Raw genomic sequence first — 23,916 nt, 5'->3', positions numbered from 1 at the left:
AGTTCAAACGGGCATTGAATTTTGAATTTTTTAAGCATTTTGAAATTTGCAAAAGTTGAAAGTTGAACTTTCGAATTGAAAGTTCAAATTTCAAAATAGCGCTGTAAGTGAGAGCTACCATTTAAAAATCTGAAAAAATTACCATCGATGCATCTTTTGATGTTTTTTTGAAATATCTTATTTTCAAGATGGGATCTCTCAATTTGGGAGGAATACCCCCACCGCCAATTTTGGGCAAAACTTTTGAAAAAAAAACCTGGGGCATGTGACATATTGAATTGCATGTTTTTGGTGACGTTGAACATGAATATGACGTCAGAATTTTTATTGGACCCCATCCTTCTCCATCCACGGCCCCCAGCACCTCCCCAAAGGGGGTAAAAGTCGAAAAAATTATTACATTCGTGTGACATATGAAGTAGTATGTTTTTGGTGACGCTGAATACGAATATGACATCAGATTTTGAATTAGACCCCATCTAGGGCCCCCAGCACCTCCCCAAAGGGTGTAACAGTTGAAAAAAATGATTTTATTCATGTGACATATGCAATAGCATGTGTTTGGTGACGCTGAATACGAATATGGCGTCAGATTTTGAATTGGATCCCATCTAGGGCCCCCAGCACCTCCCCAAAGGGGTAAAAGTCAAAAAAATGGTTTCATTCGTGTGACACATGAAACAGCATGTTTTCGATATCGCTGAACACGAATATAGCCTTAGATTTTCAAATTGCCTCACCCATGGCCCCCAGAACCTCCCCAAACAGGTAAAGGTCCACCAATTCCATATGTCACACGAATTTTTTTTATAAAATCATTTTTTTCGACTTTTACCCCCTTTGGAGAGGTGCTGGGGGCCCTAGATGGGGTCTAATTCAAAATCTGACGCCATATTCGTATTCAGCGTCACCAAAAACATACTATTTCATGTGTCACACGAATGTAATCATTTTTTTTCAAATTTTACCCTCTTTGGGGAGGTGCTGGAGGCCGTGGATGGGGGTGGATGGGGTCCAATAAAAATTCTGACGTCATATTCATGTTCAACGTCACCAAAAACATGCAATTCAATATGTCACATGCCCCAGTTTTTTTTCAAAAGTTTTGCCCAAAATTGGCGGTGGGAGTATTCCTCCCAAATTGAGAGATCCCATCTTGAAAATAAGATATTTCAAAAAAGCATCAAAAGATACATCGATGGTAATTTTTTCAGATTTTTAAATGGTAGCTCTCACTTACAGCGCTATTTTGAAATTTGAACTTTCAATTCGAAAGTTCAACTTTCAACTTTTGCAAATTTCAAAATGCTTAAAAAATTCAAAATTCAATGCCCGTTTGAACTGTGAAATCAGTTTTGATCAATGTATCATAGCTTCGGAGGAATGCGCTGCGGAAGTTGAGTACCTCGAGACAATGTGAAAATAATGGAAGCCCCTCCACCCACCTCCTGAGGGGGTTGGGACCAAACTAATTGCGGGTTTCTTGCTTACTGGGTGGGTAGATATTGTAAAAAAAATTTGAGCGAAATCAAAAGACATGACCTTCAAATTCGCCTTTTCTGGGTTGGATTGACATGGAATGACCCACTGAACTATTATCGTTCAAAAGTCATTCAAGTTCAAAGTTGTAAAATTGTTTAGTCCGGCTGAGTAATATCAAACTTCGAATTTAAAATCACCGAACCTATTGGCTATTTTGTATTTCTTATCGCTTATTCTTTTTGGTTTTTTCTTCTGAACTCTAAGTATACCTTTTACGATAGAAAAATGGCACAATTCTAATCAAAATTGATACTTATCGTGATATATGTATTTCAGATGGACGTGAAAATTGTTATTTGCGATCGATGCCTACTTCCAATTCTGGAGCCAGGACCACACGCCATCGTTGGAGTAGAAGATTTACCGTATGTAACCGCATGTCGTCACGTGTATCATTACATGTGCATGTACAATATGCACACGTATGCGACTCAAATCGACAACCACAATACGCGAATTGTTACTTGCGTCCATCCATGGTGCTCGAAGAGAATATTGGTTAACGAATTTTCTCGCCTGCATTTATCTACGAACTGTATTCGAAAGGTAACTCCACCTGCTGCTAGTACGTCGAGAATCGAAGAATTAAAGCAGCAAACTCGGTTACAATTAGAAACGATCGAAAACCTTCGAATGGTAGCAACGTCATTGGCCGACCAAACACGTACGATGGAGATAAAATACACCGAGGCTTTCAAGGAACTCAAGGACATGGAAACTGGCTACAATTTAGACTTAGTAATTGATCAACAACAACGAATTGGCCAATATTTCATTCCAGGGCCTGTCCAGCCAATTGTAGGACCGATGAGCTTCCCATATTCATCCAATTCGAGTACTACGATATCAATATCAACGTATCAGGGAAACCAATCTAGTAACGTGAGAAATTCCAAGCCTGCTTCAACTGGTGAAATTCCAGCATTGATGGGAGTATCAGCGTCGGTATTCGAACCAGCTCAATTTAACCGAACACTAGACAACAAAACGATGACCTTTGACTCACCACCACTACCACCATCACCACCACCACCACCACCGCCGCCGCCACCCTATGAGAGCGGAACCAGCAGTGGGTCATTGACAGAATGCTACAGACCTTACAGAGGTGGTATTCGTTATAGAGGTGCAGGAATTCAACGTCATCGTGGTACAGGAGAACATCGTATGCTTAAGGGAGATGATCATGAAACTAAAATGTCGTGGAATCAATCTCCCTTAAATCAACTCTACCCACCTCCTCAACATCCAGGATATGAAAGCAATGGGTCATTGACAGAGTCGTACAGATCTTTCCACAGCAGACCTTACAGTCGAGGTATTCGTAGTCGAGATGCAGGAATTCAACGTCGTGGTTCAGGAGATCATCGTATACTTAGGCAATCTGCATCACACGAGAGCAGACCTGCGAGTAAACCGGCTCTGGTGGTGGCAACTGAACCACAAAAATGTAAACGTGGCACATTGGAAGAATTCGGAATACAACATCGTCTCTATAAGCAACGATTTGGTACAGACTCGAGCGAAATACAGCCATTCTATCCGATCGACAGCTACCCACACTTATTCACAGCAGCAGCTCACAAATATCGTCAAGACGAAATCGTCGTACTGTTCGCATATCAAATTTTAATCGTAGGTGATGGACACGCTGTAGGATTAGCCAAATGTCTAGCAGATGGAAAACCGTTCCAAAATTCCCTCGATACCGACCTCTATCGAAGGAACCTTCTAGCTTCCGAATTGGTTCGTGGATTGAGTAATCTTTCGCAGTTACCTAAAAAGATAATGATATCGATCGGTAATTTCGACGTTACTTGTAAAACATCTTACACCGATTATAACAATGAAATGGTGAAATTATTACACCTGTTGAAAGAACGCCAAGTAGAAGAAGTGTACACGCTGCCGCTTATAAAACACCCGAATCAAGATGAAGTCGTGTTTGAGCTAATAAATTTTAGCTTGTACGGTTTACGGTATGGTTGGGAATTGTCAACGGAAGGAAGAACCTTTAGGATGGATTCCATGTTCGAAGAGTTGAACGCGATTGTCCCGAATATAGATGAACTTGGTCCTTTCTACGATATCAACGAGTATGAAAAAATACGCGATAAAATCGCAGAAAAATATATTCCACTTCCTGTAAATAATCTAAGACCGAAATTAGATGCTGGGACGAAACTCGCACCTCCGACGAAAGACCCTCGTAAAATACAAACCTTAGACGTTAAAAAAACCGTGGAAAACATCGAGAAAAAATCGATTTCATCTGATTGCAAAACAGATCCTTCGAACGAAACGTCGAAAACAATCCTCAATCAAGAAATAAACGACAAACAATTCGTAAGGAGCTCTGCTACAATAAAACAAGGAATTCGCAATGAAAAACGTAAACAAGAAGAAATTGCTCAACAGGCTGAAATCAAAAAAATGAAAAATTAAGTTGCAAAAATCCTAGATCGAGTCGACATCGCAGTGGCAAAAGGAGAAGATAATTGTAATAGGTATTTGAGCCAAAATAAATTCTGAAATAAGAAACGAAGAATTATTAATTTTTTTTCTTCTCGTAATTTTTCTTTATTTACCTACCAAAATTGGATTTTTTTTTGAATTTCGCTGATTTTTGATAAGATGTACCTATGAGTGATTCAGAATCAAAATTTATTAGACCCCTAATTTAATACTGCAATTTGAAGATTTGTTACTAATAATAGTTGTAATTATGTACTAATGATAACGATCATCAAGATACTTGAATAATGCAATTAAATTGAAACATACGTACATTATATTCATTTACTACTTGAACAAAATTTAATTTCACCTGAAATAAAATATTATGGGACGGTTCCACCTTCGGCTTTTGTAGATTAAAAGTTATACCTACTATTTTTACAAGAATATTTTTCTGAACCGTTTCTGAAATAAAATTAAGTTTCATCTTTCTTGGAAAGATTGCAAAAAATGCAATCCTCAGTTTAAATTAGAAAAAAGTCACGCTTTATGATCTTCTATCTTCCACCTGTAAAGGAACAAAGATTCGTTATTTAGTACCTAATAATAAAAACCTTGGCTATATGAAAAGCTATTTTTTAGTTTCCTATTTACAAGCAGTTATAAATTTTATTTTATTTTTTCTTTTTATTATTGTTCTAGATACCTGCTTACGTCTTGAAAGGACGAAAAATTTTCAATTTATTCTAAGATGTTGTTATAACTGATCAAGTGATCATTCCTGAACAGATTTTTTTTTTACTTTTATTTTTATTTTTTTTACAAAAAGAGTACCTACCTATCTACGTGTGTTTTTAGTAAGTGCCATTTGATTTGAACCTAATTATAAGTACCTAATTGTTCGGTACATTTAATTTCAACAAATATAGGTACCTAAACCATCGCTATAATTGTATCTGGTGTCCTTTTTATTCAATGCTAACAAAAGTAGATCGAAAGATCATGCAAAAATTTATCACCTGTCAAAATTGCAAATGCTAAAGTGCGTTTTACGATTTTTGGTGAATTTTTTAAAATCGAATTTAGGCCAAAAATGAGGGGAAAAATCAAAATTTTACCAAATTGACCAAGAAAGCTGAAATTTGGGATATACCCTATTTTCGACATGCCAAATCAATTGTAAACGGTTTCAACCCGTTTTGAGCAGTTCTGGAGCCTCCAGAAGATTTTTGAAACTCGAAATTCTCACAAAATTTCATCAAATTGGAGTTGTAAAGCTAAAATTTATTCTAAAAACTAATTTCAATACGCTACGAAGTACAGCAGGAGAATTTCAAGTCGTTTTGGATCCTCCAGCGACTTTTTGAAAATTCCTGAAGCCTCCAGCAGATTTTTGAAACTTTAAATTTTCACAAAATTTCATCAAATGGAGATGGAAAGCTGAAATTTACTCTACATTCCAATTTTAACACCCTCTGAAGACGACTTCAGATGGGTTCAAGTAATTTGAAGGCCTCCAGCGACTTTTTTGAAAATTACTGGAGCCTCCAGCAGATTTTTGAAAATTTAAATTTTCACATAATTTCATCAAATGGAGATGGAAAGCGGAAATTTACTCTACACTACAAATTTTAACACCCCCTGAAGACGACTTCAGATGGGTTCAAGTCATTTTAGGGCCTCCAGCGACTTTTTTGAAAATTACTGGAGCCTCCAGTAGATTTTTGAAACTTGAAATTTCCTCAACATTAATTTATCAAATGGAGTTGGCAAGCTGAAATTTACTTCGCAGACTACATGGTGGTTTCAAATGGTTTTGAAGCGTCCAGCTACTTTTTGGAAATTTCAATTTTCCAAAAACGCCATGCGACCTCTCAAAAAGTCGCTGGAGGCTCTAAAAGTTAAAACGACTTGAAATCCACCAGCAGTCGACTTCGTAGAGTATTGAAATTAGTTTGCAGAGTGAATTTTGACTTTCCATCTTCGTTTGATGAAATTTTGGGGAAATTTCGAGTTTGAAAAATTTACTGGAGGATCCAGTAATTTCCAAAAAGTTGCTGGAGGCGCCAAAACGACTTGAAATCCACCAGCAGTCAACTTCGTAGCGTATTGAAATTAGTTTGCAGAGTGAATTTTGACTCTCCATCTTAGTTTGATGAAATTTTGGGGAAATTTAAAAATTCAAAACTCTACTGGAGGCTCCAGTAATTTTCAAAAAAGTCGTTGGAAGCTCTAAAATGACTTTAAATCCACCAAAAGTCGTTTTCAGAGGGTGTTAAAATTGGAGTGTAGAGTAAATTTCAGCTTTCCATCTCCATTAGAAGAAATTTTGTGAAAATTTAAAGTTTCAAAAATCTGCTGGAGGCTTCAGGAACTTTCAAAAAGTCGCTGGAGGCTCCAAAACGACTTGAAATTTACCTCCAGTACTTCGTAGCGTATTGAAATTAGTTTTTGGAATAAATTTTAGCCTTACAACTCCAATTTGATGGAATTTTGTGGGAATTTCGAGTTTAAAAAATCTTCTGCAGGCTCCAGAACTGCTCAAAACGGGTTGAAACCGTTTCCAATCGACTTGGCATGTCAAAAATAGGGTATATCCCAAATTTCAGCTTTCTTGGTCAATTTGGTGAAATTTTGATTTTTTCCCTCATTTTTGGCTTGAATTCGATTTTCAAAAATTCACCAAAAATCGAAAAACGCACTTTAGCACTTGAAATTTTGACAGGTGATGAATTTTTGCATGATCTTTCGATCTACCTTTGTAAAGTTTGAAAAAGTTCGTGCAAGTCCTATGTTGAAACGCAAAATCTGCGATTTCGGCTGACCTGTCAATCAAAATGGCCGCCATTTTGTAAGTAAGGCCAATTTTTTTTTGCCAAGTTTGCTTTAAAATGTTCCTTAGAATGTCCCCTTTAAGAAAAAAGTTGTCCCGATGGATCGGCGGGGGGGGGGCAATTACTCCTGTTGTCATATGCCGGATTAATAGGTATTCCAAAAATCCATCATCAATAATCGTAGTCTCTTAATAATATTCTATTCTAGCAGTACTTTTCGACTCGTCAGTCGTCGCCTCAGATTCGCGATCCACTTGCGAAGATATCTCCCCACCATAGTTGATCTGATCCATCAAATTTTCAATTTTTGAAAAAATTCTCACCTTTTTTTCAGCAGGTTGGCGACACATTTTTCTCACGTAAAAAAATAAATTCAGGGATCCAAAATCCTCACGTTTTATCAATAATTTCCAAAAAGTTTGGTTTTTTGTAACAATAATTATCAAAGGCTTGCTTTTTGCCAAAAATTGTAAAAAATTCCAAAAAGTACCTTATCACTTCTTTTCAATATTATTGTAATCATTATTAAAGTCTCGCTTTTTTGTCAAAAATTGGCAAAAATCACTTCTATTGGTAAAAATGATCAGTTTGACTTTTTTGCCAAAAAATGCCAAATAAATATCGCTTTTTAATCGAAAAGTCGAAAAAATCTGATTACTTTTTGCCATAAATTGTCGCAAATACTAGTTTTTTTGCAAAAATTTCAATGTCTTCCTTTTCTACACAAATTGTTGAAAAATCTTGCTTTTTACCAAAAAAAAATTAAAGCGTTTTAATTCTTCTAACAGTTCAAAAGTTTCACTTTATTACTGAAAATAAAATTGCAGAAACAAAAATTACTGCTTTTTAACTAAAATTGTAAAAGTTTCGCTTTTTGAAAAAAAGGGGCTGTGGTCACTTTTTTTTTTACTGATTTTTACATATTGAAAATAGACTTTAAATTTTTTTATGCACGCAAATATTTTCCAATTCGTTTTTTTTTTCATGGAACAATTTAATATCACTGAATATGGTGAAATTAATGAAAAATATTTTTTGAAATATATATTGCATTCAACGTAAAAGAAATTAAAAAAATGAAAAAAATGACCAAGGCCCGTTTTTTATGGAACCCCCCAATTGCTAAAGAATATTTCGAAATCAACGAGTCGCAGTCGGCAGTTGCCATTTTAATTTGATGCCTGTTCACTTAAACATAATAAGTATATCAGTTAGGGTGCCCGCTTAAGGATCTATTGCACCCCCCCCCCCCGGTCGATCCACCGGAACAACTTTTTTCTTTATGGGTGAGTCCTAAGGAACATTTCTAGCCCTTGTACTCAAAAAATAAAAAAAAAGTGGCCCTACTTACAAAATGGCGGCCATTTTTATTGACAGGTCAGCCGAAATCGCAGATTTTGCGTTCCAACATAGGACTTGCACAAAATTTTTCAAACCGTACAAAGGTAGATCGAAAGATTAGGCAAAAAGTTATCACCTGTCAAAATTTCAAGTGCTAAAGTGCGTTCTTCGATTTTTGGTGAATTTTTGAAAATCAAATTTAGGCCAAAAATGAGGGAAAAAATCAAAATTTTACCAAATTGACCAAGAAAGCTGAAATTTGTGATATACCCTACTTTCGACATGCCAAATCGATTGGAAACTGTTTCAAACCGTTTTGAGCAGTTCTGGAGCCTCCAGCAGATTTTTGAAACTTGAAATTTCCCAAAAATTTCGTCAAATGGAGTTTTGAAATTAGTTTGCGAAGTAAATTTCAGCTTGCCAATACCATTTGGTAAAATGTTGCGGGAATTTCAAGTTTCAAAAATCCACTGGAGGCTCCAGTAATTTAAAAAAAGTCGCTGGAGGCTCCAAAATGACTTGAACCCACTTGAAGTCGCCTTCATAGAGTGTTAAAATTGGAGTGTAGAGTAAATTTCAGCTCTACATCTCCGTTTGATGAAAATTTAAAGTTTCAAAAATCTGCTGGAGGCTCCAGGAATTTTCAAAAAATCCCTGGACGCTCCAAAACGACTTGAAATCCTCCTGCAGTTGACTTCGTAGCGTATTGAAATTAGTTTGCAGAGTAAATTTTGTCTATCCAACTCCATTTGATGAAATTTTATGGGAATTTCGAGTTTCAAAAATCTGCTGGAGGCTCCAGAACTGCTCAAAACGGTTTGAAACAGTTTCCAATCGAGTTGGCATGTCGAAAACAGGGTATACACAGTCTCTCCATAAGTTCTGACCCTACTTTAAACGCTTCCAATACAAAAACGAATTTTAAAAACGTAAAAAAGTGATTATATATTCGTAAAGTAGATGAAAAAATCTTTAATTTGACTGTATTTAGCTGCAACATGCTGCTCAAGGCGCTTAACAAAACGGGAATGACAGATGAAACGACAGAAGCCCCACGTACGCAAAAAACCAAAAAAAAAATTGATCGAAAAATTTTTTTTTGAAATTTTTTTATGCGCATCAATCTTTTTTTACTAAAATAGTAATTTGGAGATCCTGGAGCACAGAATTATTGTTTTAGTGAAAAAAATTTGATGCGCATAAAAAAATTTCAAAAAAAAATTTTTTGATCAATTTTTTTTTTGGTTTTTTGCGTACGTGGGGCTTCTGTCGTTTCATCTGTCATTCCCGTTTTGTTAAGCGCCTTGAGCAGCATGTTGCAGCTAAATACAGTCAAATTAAAGATTTTTTCATCTACTTTCCGAATATATAATCACTTTTACGTTTTTAAAATTTCGTTTTTGTATTGGAAGCGTTTAAAGTAGGGTCAGAACTTATGGCAAGACTGTGTATCTCAGATTTCAGCTTTCTTGGTCAATTTGGTAAGATTTTCATTTTTTCCCCTCTTTTTTGCCCTAAATTTCATTTTAAAAAATTCACCAATAATCAAAAAACGCACTTTAGCACTTAAAATTTTCACAAGTGATAACTTTTTGCCTGATCTTTCGATCTACCTTTGTTCGGTTTGAAAAATTTTGTGCAAGTCCTATGTTGGAACGCAAAATCTGCGATTTCGGCCGACCTGTCAATCAAAATGGCCGCCATTTTGTAAGTAGGGCCACTTTTTTTGGAGTACAAAGGCTAGAAATGTTCCTTAGGACTCCCCATTAAGAAAAAAGTTGTCTCGGAGGATCAACGAGGGGGGGAGGGGTTCAATAGATCCTTAAGCGGGCTCCCCGACTATGTATTGGCACAAATGTAAGCCTCTTTGGCACATTTGTTAACGAACGAGGATTTTTGTCAATTTTAGATAAAAAGCCAGAATTGTAACGAGTAAAAAAATGAATTTTTTTGGCAATTTTTGACCAAAAATAAACATTTTAGTTTTTTTCACAATTCCTGTCGAAAAAGGAGGATTTTTTGGACAATGCATTGAAAAACATTTTGACTCGATTTTCTGGAAATGTTTTGCTTTAAAAAAAGCAATAATTAGAAAACCTTTTTTTTTGTCACGATGTTTTTCTTAAAGAAAGACTTTGTCAATTTTGGCAAAAAGCAGGATCATAGGTAAACACAAACAATTGAAAAAATTTAGACTTCTTGAAAAAAATAAATAAATAATTTCTAGCCATTTTAATATGTAAAAATAATAAAAATTATTGGGGCAGCCGATTTTTCAAAAAGCAAAGGTAATTTTAATTTGATGTAACTCCTATGCTATGTAGGCCTATTTATGTGACAATATGTTGTTGAGAGCAACAAAAACAAATAAAACATCACATTTTTCGTGGCACTTATTATAATAAGAAATGGGTAAGCAATTATAACAAAATAGATAGATCAGTAAAACGTAGGTACGAATTTAATAATTCATCCCAATGTCTGAAGTGCCTAAATCATACGCCGTAGCTGTATATAGTCACCGTTTCTTGAGTAAGTCGCCTCAACCTGCAATTGCTCCAATTTTCATCGCGGCGGCCATCGTCACTCAAAGTTTCATCATATTCGGGAAAGTACAATCTCAAGAATGTATCGCATTTGTATCGTGCTTTCGCACCCATTCTGGTACATCCGCAGTATCCCATCATGCCACATCTCGTATCACCAGCAGGCAACTTCATCGCAGCTTTTCTAAATCCTTGCACGTCCGCATTGCTCGCATTCGGTAGACAAATTCGGATTACTTTTTCGATATAGTCGCGATGATGGTTTTCGAGTTTGGCCAGCGAGTACGCGTACTCGAAAATCAATTCTTTTCTGCGATCTACCGACGCGTACGATAAAACCGAAATTGAAAATTCACCCGGATGAAGGAAATTCTTTACGATTACACTTTCATCTTGACTCAAGAAAGCATTCTTCTGATTATTGTAGGCCGAATTCCATATTTTCACTGACAAAGCATCGTCACGGTTTTCCATCAGTTTCGCCATCAAAGTCACAAACTGTTCGTCAATGATCCAATCCTTGACCCTCGTCCATACTGAAAACGCCAACTGATGGTCTTCGAAATAGATCAATTTGCTTAAAAAATCAACCGGAACAGCAAAAAGCACCGCAGTGAGCTGAGACTCGTTCAATTTGCTGGCCAATTCTTTCGGATGAAATTCACGCTTCGATGTATCTGCCTGGATGAGTTCGATAGCCTTTGTGATTTGAGTTTGCTCTTCGCTCAAACGTTGGAAAAAATACTCGATAGACCACCAGTAATACTTGACGTTAGGTGTAAGCATGAGAGCTTCTACACAACCGGAATTTCGATTCGTAGGTAATTTATTCATTTGCTCGGTGAACTTACACAGCCAATAGAATAAAACAGGCTTCGACAGAAATCTAATTTTTTTCGTGAAATGTTTCATCAATTGTAATAAGCTCGCATCGGGAGACTCGCATAAATCGGCCATTACATCTTCCAGGCAGAATTGGGCAGCGATTTCGAATTTTTGGGCTTTATCGATGCTAGCAATCGATACGAATTTTCGAGCACTTTCTTTATAGTTGATCGTACCGTTTGGGTTCCAAGTACAGCATTTTAAATGCGATCGGAACATAGTGAGTACACCTGAACGTACGGTTCGGTACTTGATGTGATCTTTCCATTCGTTCATTTCCTTTCCGGCCTGTTTGCACGATTTCTGGATGTACTCTTCGATGATCTCGGGCAGTTGTAGGCTTTTCAATGAGATCTCCACGTCGGTGTATAAAAATGAAGTATCGAGATCGCCCACCAGTTCGCCGCTTTTTTCTCCATCATCACCGGATCGCAAACGAACACCAACCTGTTCTGTGACTTTTTCACGATATAAGACGTGCTGCCACAGCGATAACGATATCTTTAAGCAGCACATGCTTTCTAGCGTCGATGGAGATTCGTTGAATAACGAGCGAAGGCTTTGCTCGTGTGGCAAAATTGAATCCATGGTAGGTATTCTGAAAAAAAAAAAACAAAGATGGTATTACAAGAACTGAGGAGGTATCTATTCAAGTCTACCTATCTATGACTGCTGCCCCCCCCCTCCGATCCTATGTGACAATTTTTTTCTTAAAAGGGGACTTCCTAACAAAGGAATCTCATGAGGTGTCACACTCCTATTTGAATGGGACAACGATTTTTGGAAAGAGCATAGTCTAAAACTCCCTAAACCAAATTTTCAGCTGCTCAAGTTCATTTTTCGATTTTTGACGAATTTTTGAAGATTTAAAATTGACTGTTTTTGGCGATTTATGACTTTTTATGGTTAAATCAAGTCCCAAAACTAATATTAATTACCCTAATCCAAATTTTACCGTTTCCAGCCATTCTGGAGCCTCCAGCGCGATTTTTCAATTTCTCTAGAATTTTGAATTTGCTCCAGAAAGCGTGAATGCAGTTGGACAGCTAAAAATCGAGTTGTGTATTATACTCGACCTGTTCAACTTCACGAGTTGATCAATATTTGAGCTGATTTTGAGAATGACACCTCAAAAGTGGTTTTTTGACCAGATTTTTTCAAAATTAAAAAATCAAAAAACTCAAAAGTTTCCCATTTGCATGGATATTTTTGAAATTCACGCGAATAGCTGTATTTTGTCCAAAACTACCCCCCCATCCAAATTTCGCAATTTCCGGCCATTCTGGAGCCTCCAGTGCGATTTTTCAATTACTCCAGAATTTTAAATTTGCTCCAGAAGGCCTGAATATGCAGTTGGGGAGCTAAAAATCGAGTTGTGTATTAAACTCGACCTGTTTAACGAGTTTACCCACATTTGAGCCGATTTTGAGAGTGACACCTCCAAAGGGTATTTTTGACCAGCTTTTTTCAAAATTAAAAAATCAAAAAAATCAAAAGCTTCCCGTTGGTGTGAAAATTTTTGAAATTTAGCCGAATCGCTGTATTCTGTCTATAACTAAACCCCCGAATCCAAATTTTACCATTTCCAGCCATTCTGGAGCCTCCAGCGCGATCTTTCAATTTCTCCAGAATTTTGAATTTGCTCCAGAAGGCGTGAATATTAATTTGGGCAGCTGATTTGCGCTGATTTTGGCAGAGTCGCCTCAGGAGTGGTTTTTTGACCAGCTTTTTTCAAAATTAGAAAATCCAAAAAATCAAAAGATAACCGTTTGTGAGGAAATTTTTGAAAATTGCGCGAATCACTGTATTTTGTCCAAAATTAATTCCCCAAATCAAACTTTTATAATTTCCAGCCATTCTGCATCCTCCAGCACGATTTTTCCATTTCTCCAGAATTTTGAATTTGCTCCAGGAGGCGTGAATATGAAGTTGGGCAGCTAAAAATCGAGTTGTACATTACACTTGACCTGTTTAACGAGTTTATCCACATTGGAGCCAATTTTGAGAGTGACACCTCAAAAGTGGTTTTTTGGGGTGTCCCTCTCGCTCCAAAATGGCTGGAAATGGTAGATCTGCGCTCCGCAGGTTAGTTCTTGAAGAAATACAGCGCTTCGCGGGAATTTCAAAAATATCCACACAAACGGGAAACTTTGGATGTTTTGGATTTTTTTTATTTTGAAAAAATTTGGTCAAATGTAGATAAACTCGTTAAACAGGGCGAGTATAATACACAACTCGATTTTTAGCTGTCCAACTTCATATTCACGCCTTCTGGAGCAAATTCAAAATTCTGGAGAAATTGAAAAATCGCGCTGGAGGCTCCAGAATGGCTGGATATTGTAAAATTTGGATTTGGGGGGTTAGTTTTGGACCAAATACAGCGATTCGCGTAAATTTCCAAAATTTCCACACAAACGGGAAATTTTTGATTTTTTGAATTTTATACCTAATTTTGAAAAAAGCTGGTCAAAAAGCCACTTTTGAGGTGTCACTCTCAAAATCGGCTCAAATGTGGATAAACTCGTTAAACAGGTCGAGTGTAATATACAACTCGATTTTTAGCTGCCCAACTTCATATTCACGTCTTCTGGAGCAAATTCAAAATCCTGGAGAAATTGAAAATCGCGCTGGAGGCTCCAGAATGGCTGGATATTGTAAAATTTGGATTTGGGGGGTTAGTTTTGGACCAAATACAGCGATTCGCGTAAATTTCCAAAATTTCCACACAAACGGGAAATTTTTGATTTTTTGGATTTTTCAATTTTGAAAAAAGCTGGTCAAAAAGCCACTTTTGAAGTGTTATTCTCAAAATCGATTCAAATGTAGATAAACTCGTTAAACAGGTCGAGTATAATACACGTCTCGATTTTTAGCTGCCCAACTGCGTATTCACGCCTTCTGGAGTAAATTCAAAATTCTGGAGAAATTGAAAATCGCGCTGGAGGCTCCAGAATGGCTGGACATTGTGAAATTTGGATTTGGGGGGTTAGTTTTATACAAAATACAACGATTCGCGTAAATTTAGAAAATTTTCACACAAATGGGAAACTTTTGATTTTTTGGATTTTTTAATTTTGAAAAAAGCTGGTCAAAAAGCCACTTTTGAGGTGTCACACCCAAAATCGGCTCAAATGTAGATAAACTCGTTAAACAGGTCGAGTATAATACACAACTCGATTTTTAGCTGTCCAACTTCATATTCACGCCTTCTGGAGCAAATTCAAAATTCTGGAGAAATTGAAAAATCGCGCTGGAGGCTCCAGAATGGCTGGACATTGTGAAATTTGGATTTGGGGGGTTAGTTTTATACAAAATACAGCGATTCGCGTAAATTTAGAAAATTTTCACACAAATGGGAAACTTTTGATTTTTTGAATTTTATACCTAATTTTGAAAAAGCTGGTCAAAAAACCACTTTTGAGGTGCTACTCTCAAAATCGTCTAAAATGTGGATAAACTTGTTAAACAGGTCGAGTGTAATATACAACTCGATTTTTAGCTGCCCAACTTCATATTCACGTCTTCTGGAGCAAATTCAAAATCCTGGAGAAATTGAAAATCGCGCTGGAGGCTCCAGAATGGCTGGACATTGTGAAATTTGGATTTGGGGGGTTAGTTTTACACAAAATACAGCGATTCGCGTAAATTTAGAAAATTTTCACACAAATGGGAAACTTTGGATTTTTTGGATTTTTTAATTTTTAAAAAAAGCTGGTCAAAAAGCCACTTTTGAGGTGTCACACCCAAAATCGGCTCAAATGTAGATAAACTCGTTAAACAGGTCGAGTATAATACACAACTCGATTTTTAGCTGTCCAACTTCATATTCACGCCTTCTGGAGCAAATTCAAAATTCTGGAGAAATTGAAAAATCGCGCTGGAAGCTCCAGAATGGCTGGAAATTGTGAAATTTGGATTTGGGAGGATAGTTTTAGACAAAATACTGCGATTAGCGTAAATTTCGAAAATTTCCACACAAACGGGAAATTTTTGATTTTTTGAATTTTATACCTAATTTTGAAAAAAGCTGGTCAAAAAGCCACTTTTGAGGTGTCACTCTCAAAATCGGCTCAAATGTGGATAAACTCGTTAAACAGGTCGAGTGTAATATACAACTCGATTTTTAGCTGCCCAACTTCACATTCACGTCTTCTGGAGCAAATTCAAAATCCTGGAGAAATTGAAAATCGCGCTGGAGGCTCCAGAATGGCTGGACATTGTGAAATTTGGATTTGGGGGGTTAGTTTTTCACAAAATACAGCGATTTGCGTGAATTTCAAAAATTTTCACACAAACGGGAAACTTTTGATTTTTTTGATTTTTTAATTTTGAAAACAGCTGGTCAAAAAGCCACTTTTGAGGTGTCATTCTCAAAATCAGCTCAAATGTTGATAAACTGGTTAACCCGGTCGAGTGTAATATTCAACTCGATTTTTAGCTGTCCAACTTCATATTCACGCCTTCTGGAGCAAATTCAAAATTCTGGAGAAATTGAAAAATCGCGCTGGCGGCTCAAGAATGGCTGGAAATGGTAAAATTTGGATTTGGGTAATAAATATTAGTTTTTGGACTTATTTTTTTGTCCATTTTTACTGATCAAGTTCGTACTTTTAAAAAAAAGCATAAATCGCCAAAAACAGTCAATTTTTAATTTTCAAAAATTCGCCAAAAATCAAAAAATGAACCGGGTCAGCTGAAAATTTGGTTTTGGGGGTTTTAGACTATCCTCTTTCTAAAAATCGCCGTCCCGTTCAAATCGGAGAGTAACACCTCAAGAGGTTCCCTTGTAAGGAACATTTTAAAGCAAACTTGCCAAAAAAAAAGTTGACCCTACAAACAACATATTTTTTGAAATCCAAAACTTATACATCAAAAATGTTTTTTGTTCATTTTGGAAAAATTTTTATAAAAAAATCCATATCCAACCGATCAAAAGTGGTCTTAAAGTTTAGAAAGTAATCCAAATATTACAAAAAAAATAGAGGAGAAGGTACAATTATGGACCCAGGTACAAATATGGACCCCTCTCTGTTTAGAGAATACTACTAGCGCTGCGGTCACGGTCTGCACTGAAAATTGTTCTAGTAGTGTAGTACTGACGATCTAGTTACATATTTTGGATCGATGCAAAATTCTGTGTCTGCAATCAGCATTTGATTTTTTTTTCGTGATTTTTTGTTGCCATTGGAAAATTTTACTCTGTTTTCTTTTAATAATTGATGTACTTCCAATAACGTTCAAAAAAAAAATTATTAGCGAAATAAGTAGCTCTCAGTGTATACTTTCAGAATATGCTTTCATACTTGTCATTACTTTACTCGATTTTCGTATTTTTTTCCATTTTTCATAAACTGACAAGTTTTTTTACGTTGGTATAAATATGGACCCCTAAATTTTTTCATATAATTTTTCCTAGAATGCTGAGAAAAAAGCAATCAACAAATAAGAGAAGTCCTAAAAGACGGAAATGGGACGAAGAAAGTATAGTACGGGCCATTTTAGAAGTAAAATTAGTAAAATCCAGAAAGTTCGGTTTTTTCTTATGAAAATCGATTTTTATTAATTTCGATTTTTTTCATGTATTTGATGTTTATTGTCATGCATTCAATGTTTTTTTCATATACTCAAGTTAAAAAACGTCTTTAAATATATTTTCGCATCATTTTCTGCAATTTTTAGACATTTTTTTAGGGGGTCCATATTTGTACCAATTTATGTCACTTTTGTAAAATTCAAATTTCTCCGTGAGTTTTCAACCAAAAAAAAAATTTTTTTTACACAATATACTAGAGTCTTTGGCCTTTCGAATGGTATATTCGAAAAACAAATTTGATAATTTTTTCTACCCTTTAAAGCCAAAAAGCTAGAGGGGGTCCATATTTGTACCTTCTCCTCTACGTTTCTCGAGCGTTTTAGAAGAATTTTTAAGCCGAAATTTGAATTTTGATTCAATCGTGATTTCGGAGATTTCTGAAAAATGACGTGTGATTGCGATCAAAATGAGTGAAACTTCATTTAATGCGGAATTAAGGTTGAAAAACTCTTTACTTTACTCATATTCTCGTCTTTTTCCAGCTTGAAAAGAGTGGGAATGACCTAGGATGCTGAAATTTGGGCATATTGAATATTGATCACAATGGGGGTGGGTACTGACCAATAGTATGATATTATTTTGGACCCTTTTCATCTATTTGGGGTCATATTGTGCCCCTCCAAAAAAACGACCTTTCTGTAATTTTCAACTTTGACCCGCCCCACTCCAAAGGCCAACTCTAGCTTCCAAAAGAATCCAATTCCCCATGTTTGACTTTATTTGATCAATTAGAACAGGTTGAGGTTCCAAGTATCAAGTCACGAAAATATAAAATTATTAAAATCAGGTCACTTTGAGGGGTCGTAGTATAGAGTTAGAGTAAACATAAACAAAAATATCTGTTATCATATAAGTTAGGTACGTTGGAGTCGGACAGATGTTGTAGAAAATCTAAATATAGGACAGATGTTAGAGTGAACAATCATATCACTGTTATCCTACATATTAGTTACATCCCGCAGATGGTTGGCCATTCTAGATAGGTATAGGTTAGAGATAAAAGAAGCAATGTACGGGAGATGGTACATAGTTCAGTTGGTGAACAGAACAGTCAGTTCAGTTGATTAAGAAAGATGTATGTAAAAATGTAGTTTTTTTTACTCTGCTAACAGTTACTTGTAGATAGCTCATTTGATAGGTACGAATTGTTATTGGAGAGAAGATTAAATGATTACTATTAAGCTCATTTCATTTTACTCAAAAGTTGACATTTTGGAAATTTTTCACAAAAAGAACTGATTGGGGGGGGGGGCTTTGATCCACTGTGGAGGAGTTAGCTCCAGGGGTAGGGGCGGGGACTTTTAGTATGTTGTTCAGCACACCAACCTAGATAATAATAATCTCACCAATGAAACCTTTGATCGCAATAATGTTTGGGTTTACCTATTTTTTTTTTCGCCAACACAGCTAACTATTTGACTGGGCTACACATCCGAAGCTGAAGTGAAATCAGTTAAATGACCCTTCAATCCATCAAATTAGGTACCTAGGTAATAGGTAGTTATGTAAGTAAGTATGTACGTTTAAATAGGAAAACAACTCACTAAATATTACATGTACATGTATGATAATGTAAATAATATTCTGCTTCAACACCGACAAAGATTAAAATAAAAAACTACAGAATTGCGAACTTCGAAATCAACCGAACAAGTTAGATACTAAAATGAAAATGTTTTCACACAACAACACACTACATAAACATTTTCAAAACAAGAGCCAAACCAAACAGAAACAGAACAATGCAGGTTGCAGAATGCCAACAACGGCGAACAAATGCTTGCGATTGCGAACCAGTGTTGCCATTTCAAACTTTTTTCCTGCTAGACGATGGGCGTTTTAAAAAATCCTGAATTTGCCAGCGCACAACTTACGATTCAATTCTTATACTAAATCTCCAAAGCTACTTTTGCCTATTTTGGCATTTTCGATGGTTTGAAAAAATGGCGTTTTCGCTGATTTGTTCACTTCACTGTACTCAAATTCACGAACAAAGTTCGCATTCAAAATTCAATGGTTCAGTTCGCAAGCAAACTCAAATTAGGGTCATTCCACGTCAATTCGACCAAGAAAGTGGTAGGAGGGGTCGGCGAATTTTTTGAAATTTTTTCTGTGGAAAGACTTTCCGAAGGGATGACCAATGGCGCAAATCGCAACCCTCTAGCCCATTTTTAACGGCAGACAGGGGGTGTCAATGTTTTCACTGAACCTAAAATATCATCCATTTCAGCAGTCGATTACTCTGAAGATAGAGAAAAATGCTTGAAACAAAAGTTGTAGAGGGTGAAAAATTGAATAATTTTTGCTGATCGGATTTTGAAACCGGTTCATTAATTTGCAACCAGTTATCAAAATTACCTAAAAATTGAAAATCGAGAAAAAATCTTGAAACAAAAGTTGTGGAGGTGAAAAATTACACAATTCTGTCTAATCACATTTTGAAACCGGTTCATTGGTTCGCATTTATCAACCGGTTTTTGACAATCATCTAAAAATTGAAGATAGAGAAAAATGCTTGAAACAGAAGTTGTAGAACGTGAAAAATTGAACCATTTTCGCTGATTGGATTTTGAAACCGGTTCATTAATTTGCAACCAGTTATCAAAATTACCTAAAAATCGGAGATCGAGATAAAATCTTGAAACAAAAGTTGTAGAGCGTGAAAATTACGCAATTCTGTCCAATCACATTTTGAAACTGGTTCATTGGTTCGCATTTAGCAACCAGTTTTTGACAATCACCTAAAAATTGGAGATCGAGAAAAAATCTTGGAACAAAAGTTGTAGAGCGTGAAAAATTGAACCATTTTCGCTGGTTGGATTTTGAAACCGGTTCATTGATTTGCAACTAGTCATCAAAATTACCTAAAAATTGGAAATCGAGAAAAAAATCTTGAAACAAAAGTTGTAGGGCGTGGAAAATTACACAATTCTGTCTAATCACATTTTGAAACCGGTTCATTGGTTCGCATTTTTAGCAACCAGTTTTTGACAAACACCTAAAAATTGAAGATGGTGAAAAATGCTTGGAACAAAAGTTGTAGAGCGTGAAAAATTGAACCATTTTTGCTGATTGGATTTTGAAACCGGTTCATTAATTTGCAACCAGTTATCAAAATTACCCAAAAATTAGAGATCGAGAAAAAATCTTGAAACAAAAAATGTGGAGCGTGAAAAATTGAACCATTTTTGCTGACTGGATTTTTAAACCGGTTCATTAATTTGCAACCAGTTATCAAAATTACCTAAAAATTGGAAATCGAGAAAAAATCTTAAAACGAAAGTTGTAGAAGTGAAAAATTACACAATTCTGCCTAATCACATTTTGAAACCGGTTCATTGGTTCGCATTCAGCAACCGGTTTTTGACAATCACCTAATAATTGAACGATAGTGAAAAATGCTTGAAGCAAAAGTTGTAGAGCGTGAAAAATTGAACCATTTTCGCTGATCAGATTTTGAAACCGGTTCATTAATTTGCAACCAGTTATCAAAATTACCCAAAAATTGGAGATCGAGAAAAAATCTTGGAACAAAAGTTATAGAGCGTAAAAAATTACACAATTCTGTCTAATCACATTTTGAAACCGGTTCATTGGTTCGCATTTAGCAACCGGTTTTTGACAATCACCTAAAAATTGAAGATAAAGAAAAATGCTTGAAACAAAAGTTGTAGAGTGTGAAAAATTGAACCATTTTTGCTGACTGGATTTTGAAACCGGTTCATTAGTTTGCAACCAGTTAATAAAAATTACCTAAAAATTGGAGATCGGGAAAAAAGCTTGAAACAAAAGTTGTGAGGCACGAAAAATTTCACAATTCATTTCAATGACATTTTGAAACCGGTTCATTGGTTCGCATTTTATAGCAACCAGTTTTTGACAATCACCTAAAAATTGAAGATAGAGAAAAATGCTTGGAATAAAAGTTGTAGAGCGTGAAAAATTGAACCATTTTTGCTGACCGGATTTTGAAAATGGCTAATTAACTTACAATCAGGTGACTTTTGACGGCTTGCTGCGATTTAATGAACCGGTTTTAAAATCTGATCAGCAAAAATGGTTCAATTTTTCACGCTCCACAACTTTTATTTCAAGCATTTTTCACTATCATCAATTTTTAGGTGATTATCAAAAACTGGTTGCTAAATGCGAACCAAAATGAAACGGTTTCAAAATCTGATTGTACAGAATTGTGTAATTTTTCGTACCCACAAATTTTTTTCAAGCTTTTTTCTCGATCTTCCATTTTTAGGTACCTAATTTTGATAACTGGTTGCAAATTAATGAACCGGTTTCAAAATCCGATCAGCGAAAATGGTTTAATTTTTCACGCTCTACAACTGCTGTTTCAAGCATTTTTCTCTATCTTCAATTTTTAGGTGATTGTCAAAAACCGGTTGCTAAATGCGAACCAATGAACCGGTTTCAAAATGTGATTAGACAGAATTGTGTAATTTTTCATGCTCTACAACTTTTACTTCAGACTTTTTTCTCTATCTACAATTTTTGGGTATTTTTTGTTAACCGGTTGCAAATTAACGAACCAGTCATTTTAATAAAAAAAACAAAAATTATTGTCAATTTTTCGAAAGGCAATAAAAATAGTTTCAATTTGATTCCTGTTCACTTTACATATGTAGGTAGGTAATTTGTAAGATAATACTGGCTCGAATAGAAATTGAAAAGAATAAAAGATGAAAGTCGAAGGATGAAAAACACAGAACGAAGGTACCCATAATAGGTATATTTTCATGTTTATTATATTATTATGAAGTACTATGTAAGCTTAACTACCTACGTACGTAACTACGTATCTATTCATGTGACGACATGATGTAAAAACCAACAATAACATTCCACAATAGGTCTTTTATTAGGTAGAATATTAGAAGTAAAATTTCGTTATTTTCTCAACAAATATTTGTACATCGCTTAATGTTAATATTTAAACAAAATTCTCTTAGGTACGAATAATACATACATCACATTTTTAATATAAAATAAAAAGTAGGTACCTAAATAATTAAAAAAATAGATCAGTGAATTCATCCCAATATCTTGAAGTAGCTAAATCTAGTCTAGTAAGGTATAAAGTCATCCAATTCTACGTTCAACATGGAATTTACCAAAACAAATACTTAGGTAGTCGAATCTTCGCAGACATAGCATTAAAACTCAACGCCGCCCCCTCCTGCAGTATACCCTGCCAGATCCAACACGTGGAAACTTTTTCGCAGCTTTTCTAAATTCTTGCAAGTCGGCATTGCTCGCATTCGGTAGACAAATTTGGATAACTTTTTCAACATATTCGCGATGATGGTTTTCTAGTTTAGCCAGCCAGTACGCGTGCTTGAAAATCAACTCTTTTCTGCGATCTACCGACGCGTACGATAAAACCGCAATTGAAAATTCACCCGTATGTAAGAATTTCTCAACGATTATGCTTTTATCTTGACTCAAGAAGGCGTCTTTCTGATGATCGTAAGCCGAATTCCACATTTTCACTGACAAAGACAATGTACGAGTATCATTGCAGTTTTCTATCAGTTTTGCCATCAAAGTCACAAACTGTTCGTCAATGATCCAATCCTTGACCCTCGTCCATACTGAAAAAGCCAACTGCTGGTCTTCGAAATCGATCAATTTGCACAAAAATTCAACCGGAATGGCAGAAAGCACTGCAGTGAGTTGAGACTCGTTCAATTTGCTCGCCAATTGTTTCGGATGAAATTCACGCTTCGATGTATCTGCCTGGATGAGTTCGATAGCCTTTGTGATTTGAGTTTGCTCATCGCTCAAACGGTGGAAAAAATACTCGATAGACCACCAGTAATACTTGACGTCAGGTGCTGTTAGCATGAAAGCTTCAATAGAACCGGAAGCTCGATCCCTGCAGGGTAATTTATTCATATTGTTGGTCAACTTACACAACCAATAGCATAAAACAGGCCTCGACTGGAATGTGTTACTTTTCGTGAAATTTCTCATCAATTGCGATAGACTCGTGTCGGGAGACTCGCATAAATCGACCATTACGTCTTCCAGGCAGAATTGGGAGGCGATCTCGAATTTTTGGGCTTTATCGACGTTAGCAATCGATACGAACTTTCGAGCACTTTCTTCATAATTTATCGTACCGTTTGGGTTCCACGTACAACATTTTAAATGCGATCGGAACATGGTGAGTACACGAAAACGTACGGTTTGGTGCTTGATGTGATCTTTCCATTCGTTCATTTCTTTTCCGACATGTTTGTACCATTTCTGGATGCACTCTTCGATTGACTCGGGCAGTTGTAGGGTTTTCAATGAGATCTCCACGTCGGCGTAAAACGAAGTATCGAAATCATCCATCAGTTCGCCGCTTTTTTCTCCAACCTTGGATCGCAAACTGACACAAACCTTTTCGTTGACTTTTTCACGATATAAGACATGGTTCCACAACGATAAGGCTATCTTTAAGCAGCACGTGTCTTCTAGTGTCGGCGGAGAATCGTAGAATAACGAGCGAAGGCTTTGTTCGTGTGGCAAAATTGAATCCATGGTAGGTATTCTGAAAAAAAAAAAATCAAAGATGGTATTACAAGAACTGAGGAGATATATGTACATTCAAGCCTACATGTATCTATGACTGCACCCGCCTTCATGAATCATGATCCTCTGTGACAATTTTTTTCAAAAAAGGGGACATCCTAACAAGGGAACCTCTTGGGGTGTC

General features: G+C 36.0%; 1 protein-coding gene across 1 annotated transcript; it reads right to left on the bottom strand.

Annotated features, from left to right (window-relative positions):
• Positions 1-10,501: 10,501 nt before the first annotated feature.
• LOC135846467 (uncharacterized) lies at positions 10,502-19,264 on the bottom strand. The gene is made up of 2 exons (XM_065365577.1): positions 18,743-19,264; positions 10,502-12,203 (listed from the first exon to the last, which is right to left on the bottom strand). The coding sequence occupies exon 2, from the start codon at positions 12,191-12,193 to the stop codon at positions 10,670-10,672; it is 1,524 nt and encodes a 507-aa protein (XP_065221649.1). The 5' UTR covers positions 12,194-12,203; positions 18,743-19,264; the 3' UTR covers positions 10,502-10,669.
• Positions 19,265-23,916: the final 4,652 nt, after the last annotated feature.

Source organism: Planococcus citri, chromosome 1 (genome assembly GCF_950023065.1).
Source record: "Planococcus citri chromosome 1, ihPlaCitr1.1, whole genome shotgun sequence".
Classification (NCBI taxonomy): Eukaryota; Metazoa; Arthropoda; class Insecta; order Hemiptera; family Pseudococcidae; genus Planococcus; species Planococcus citri.
The sequence above is the reverse complement of the archived record's forward strand: the minus strand, read 5'-3'. Positions and strand labels throughout refer to the sequence as shown.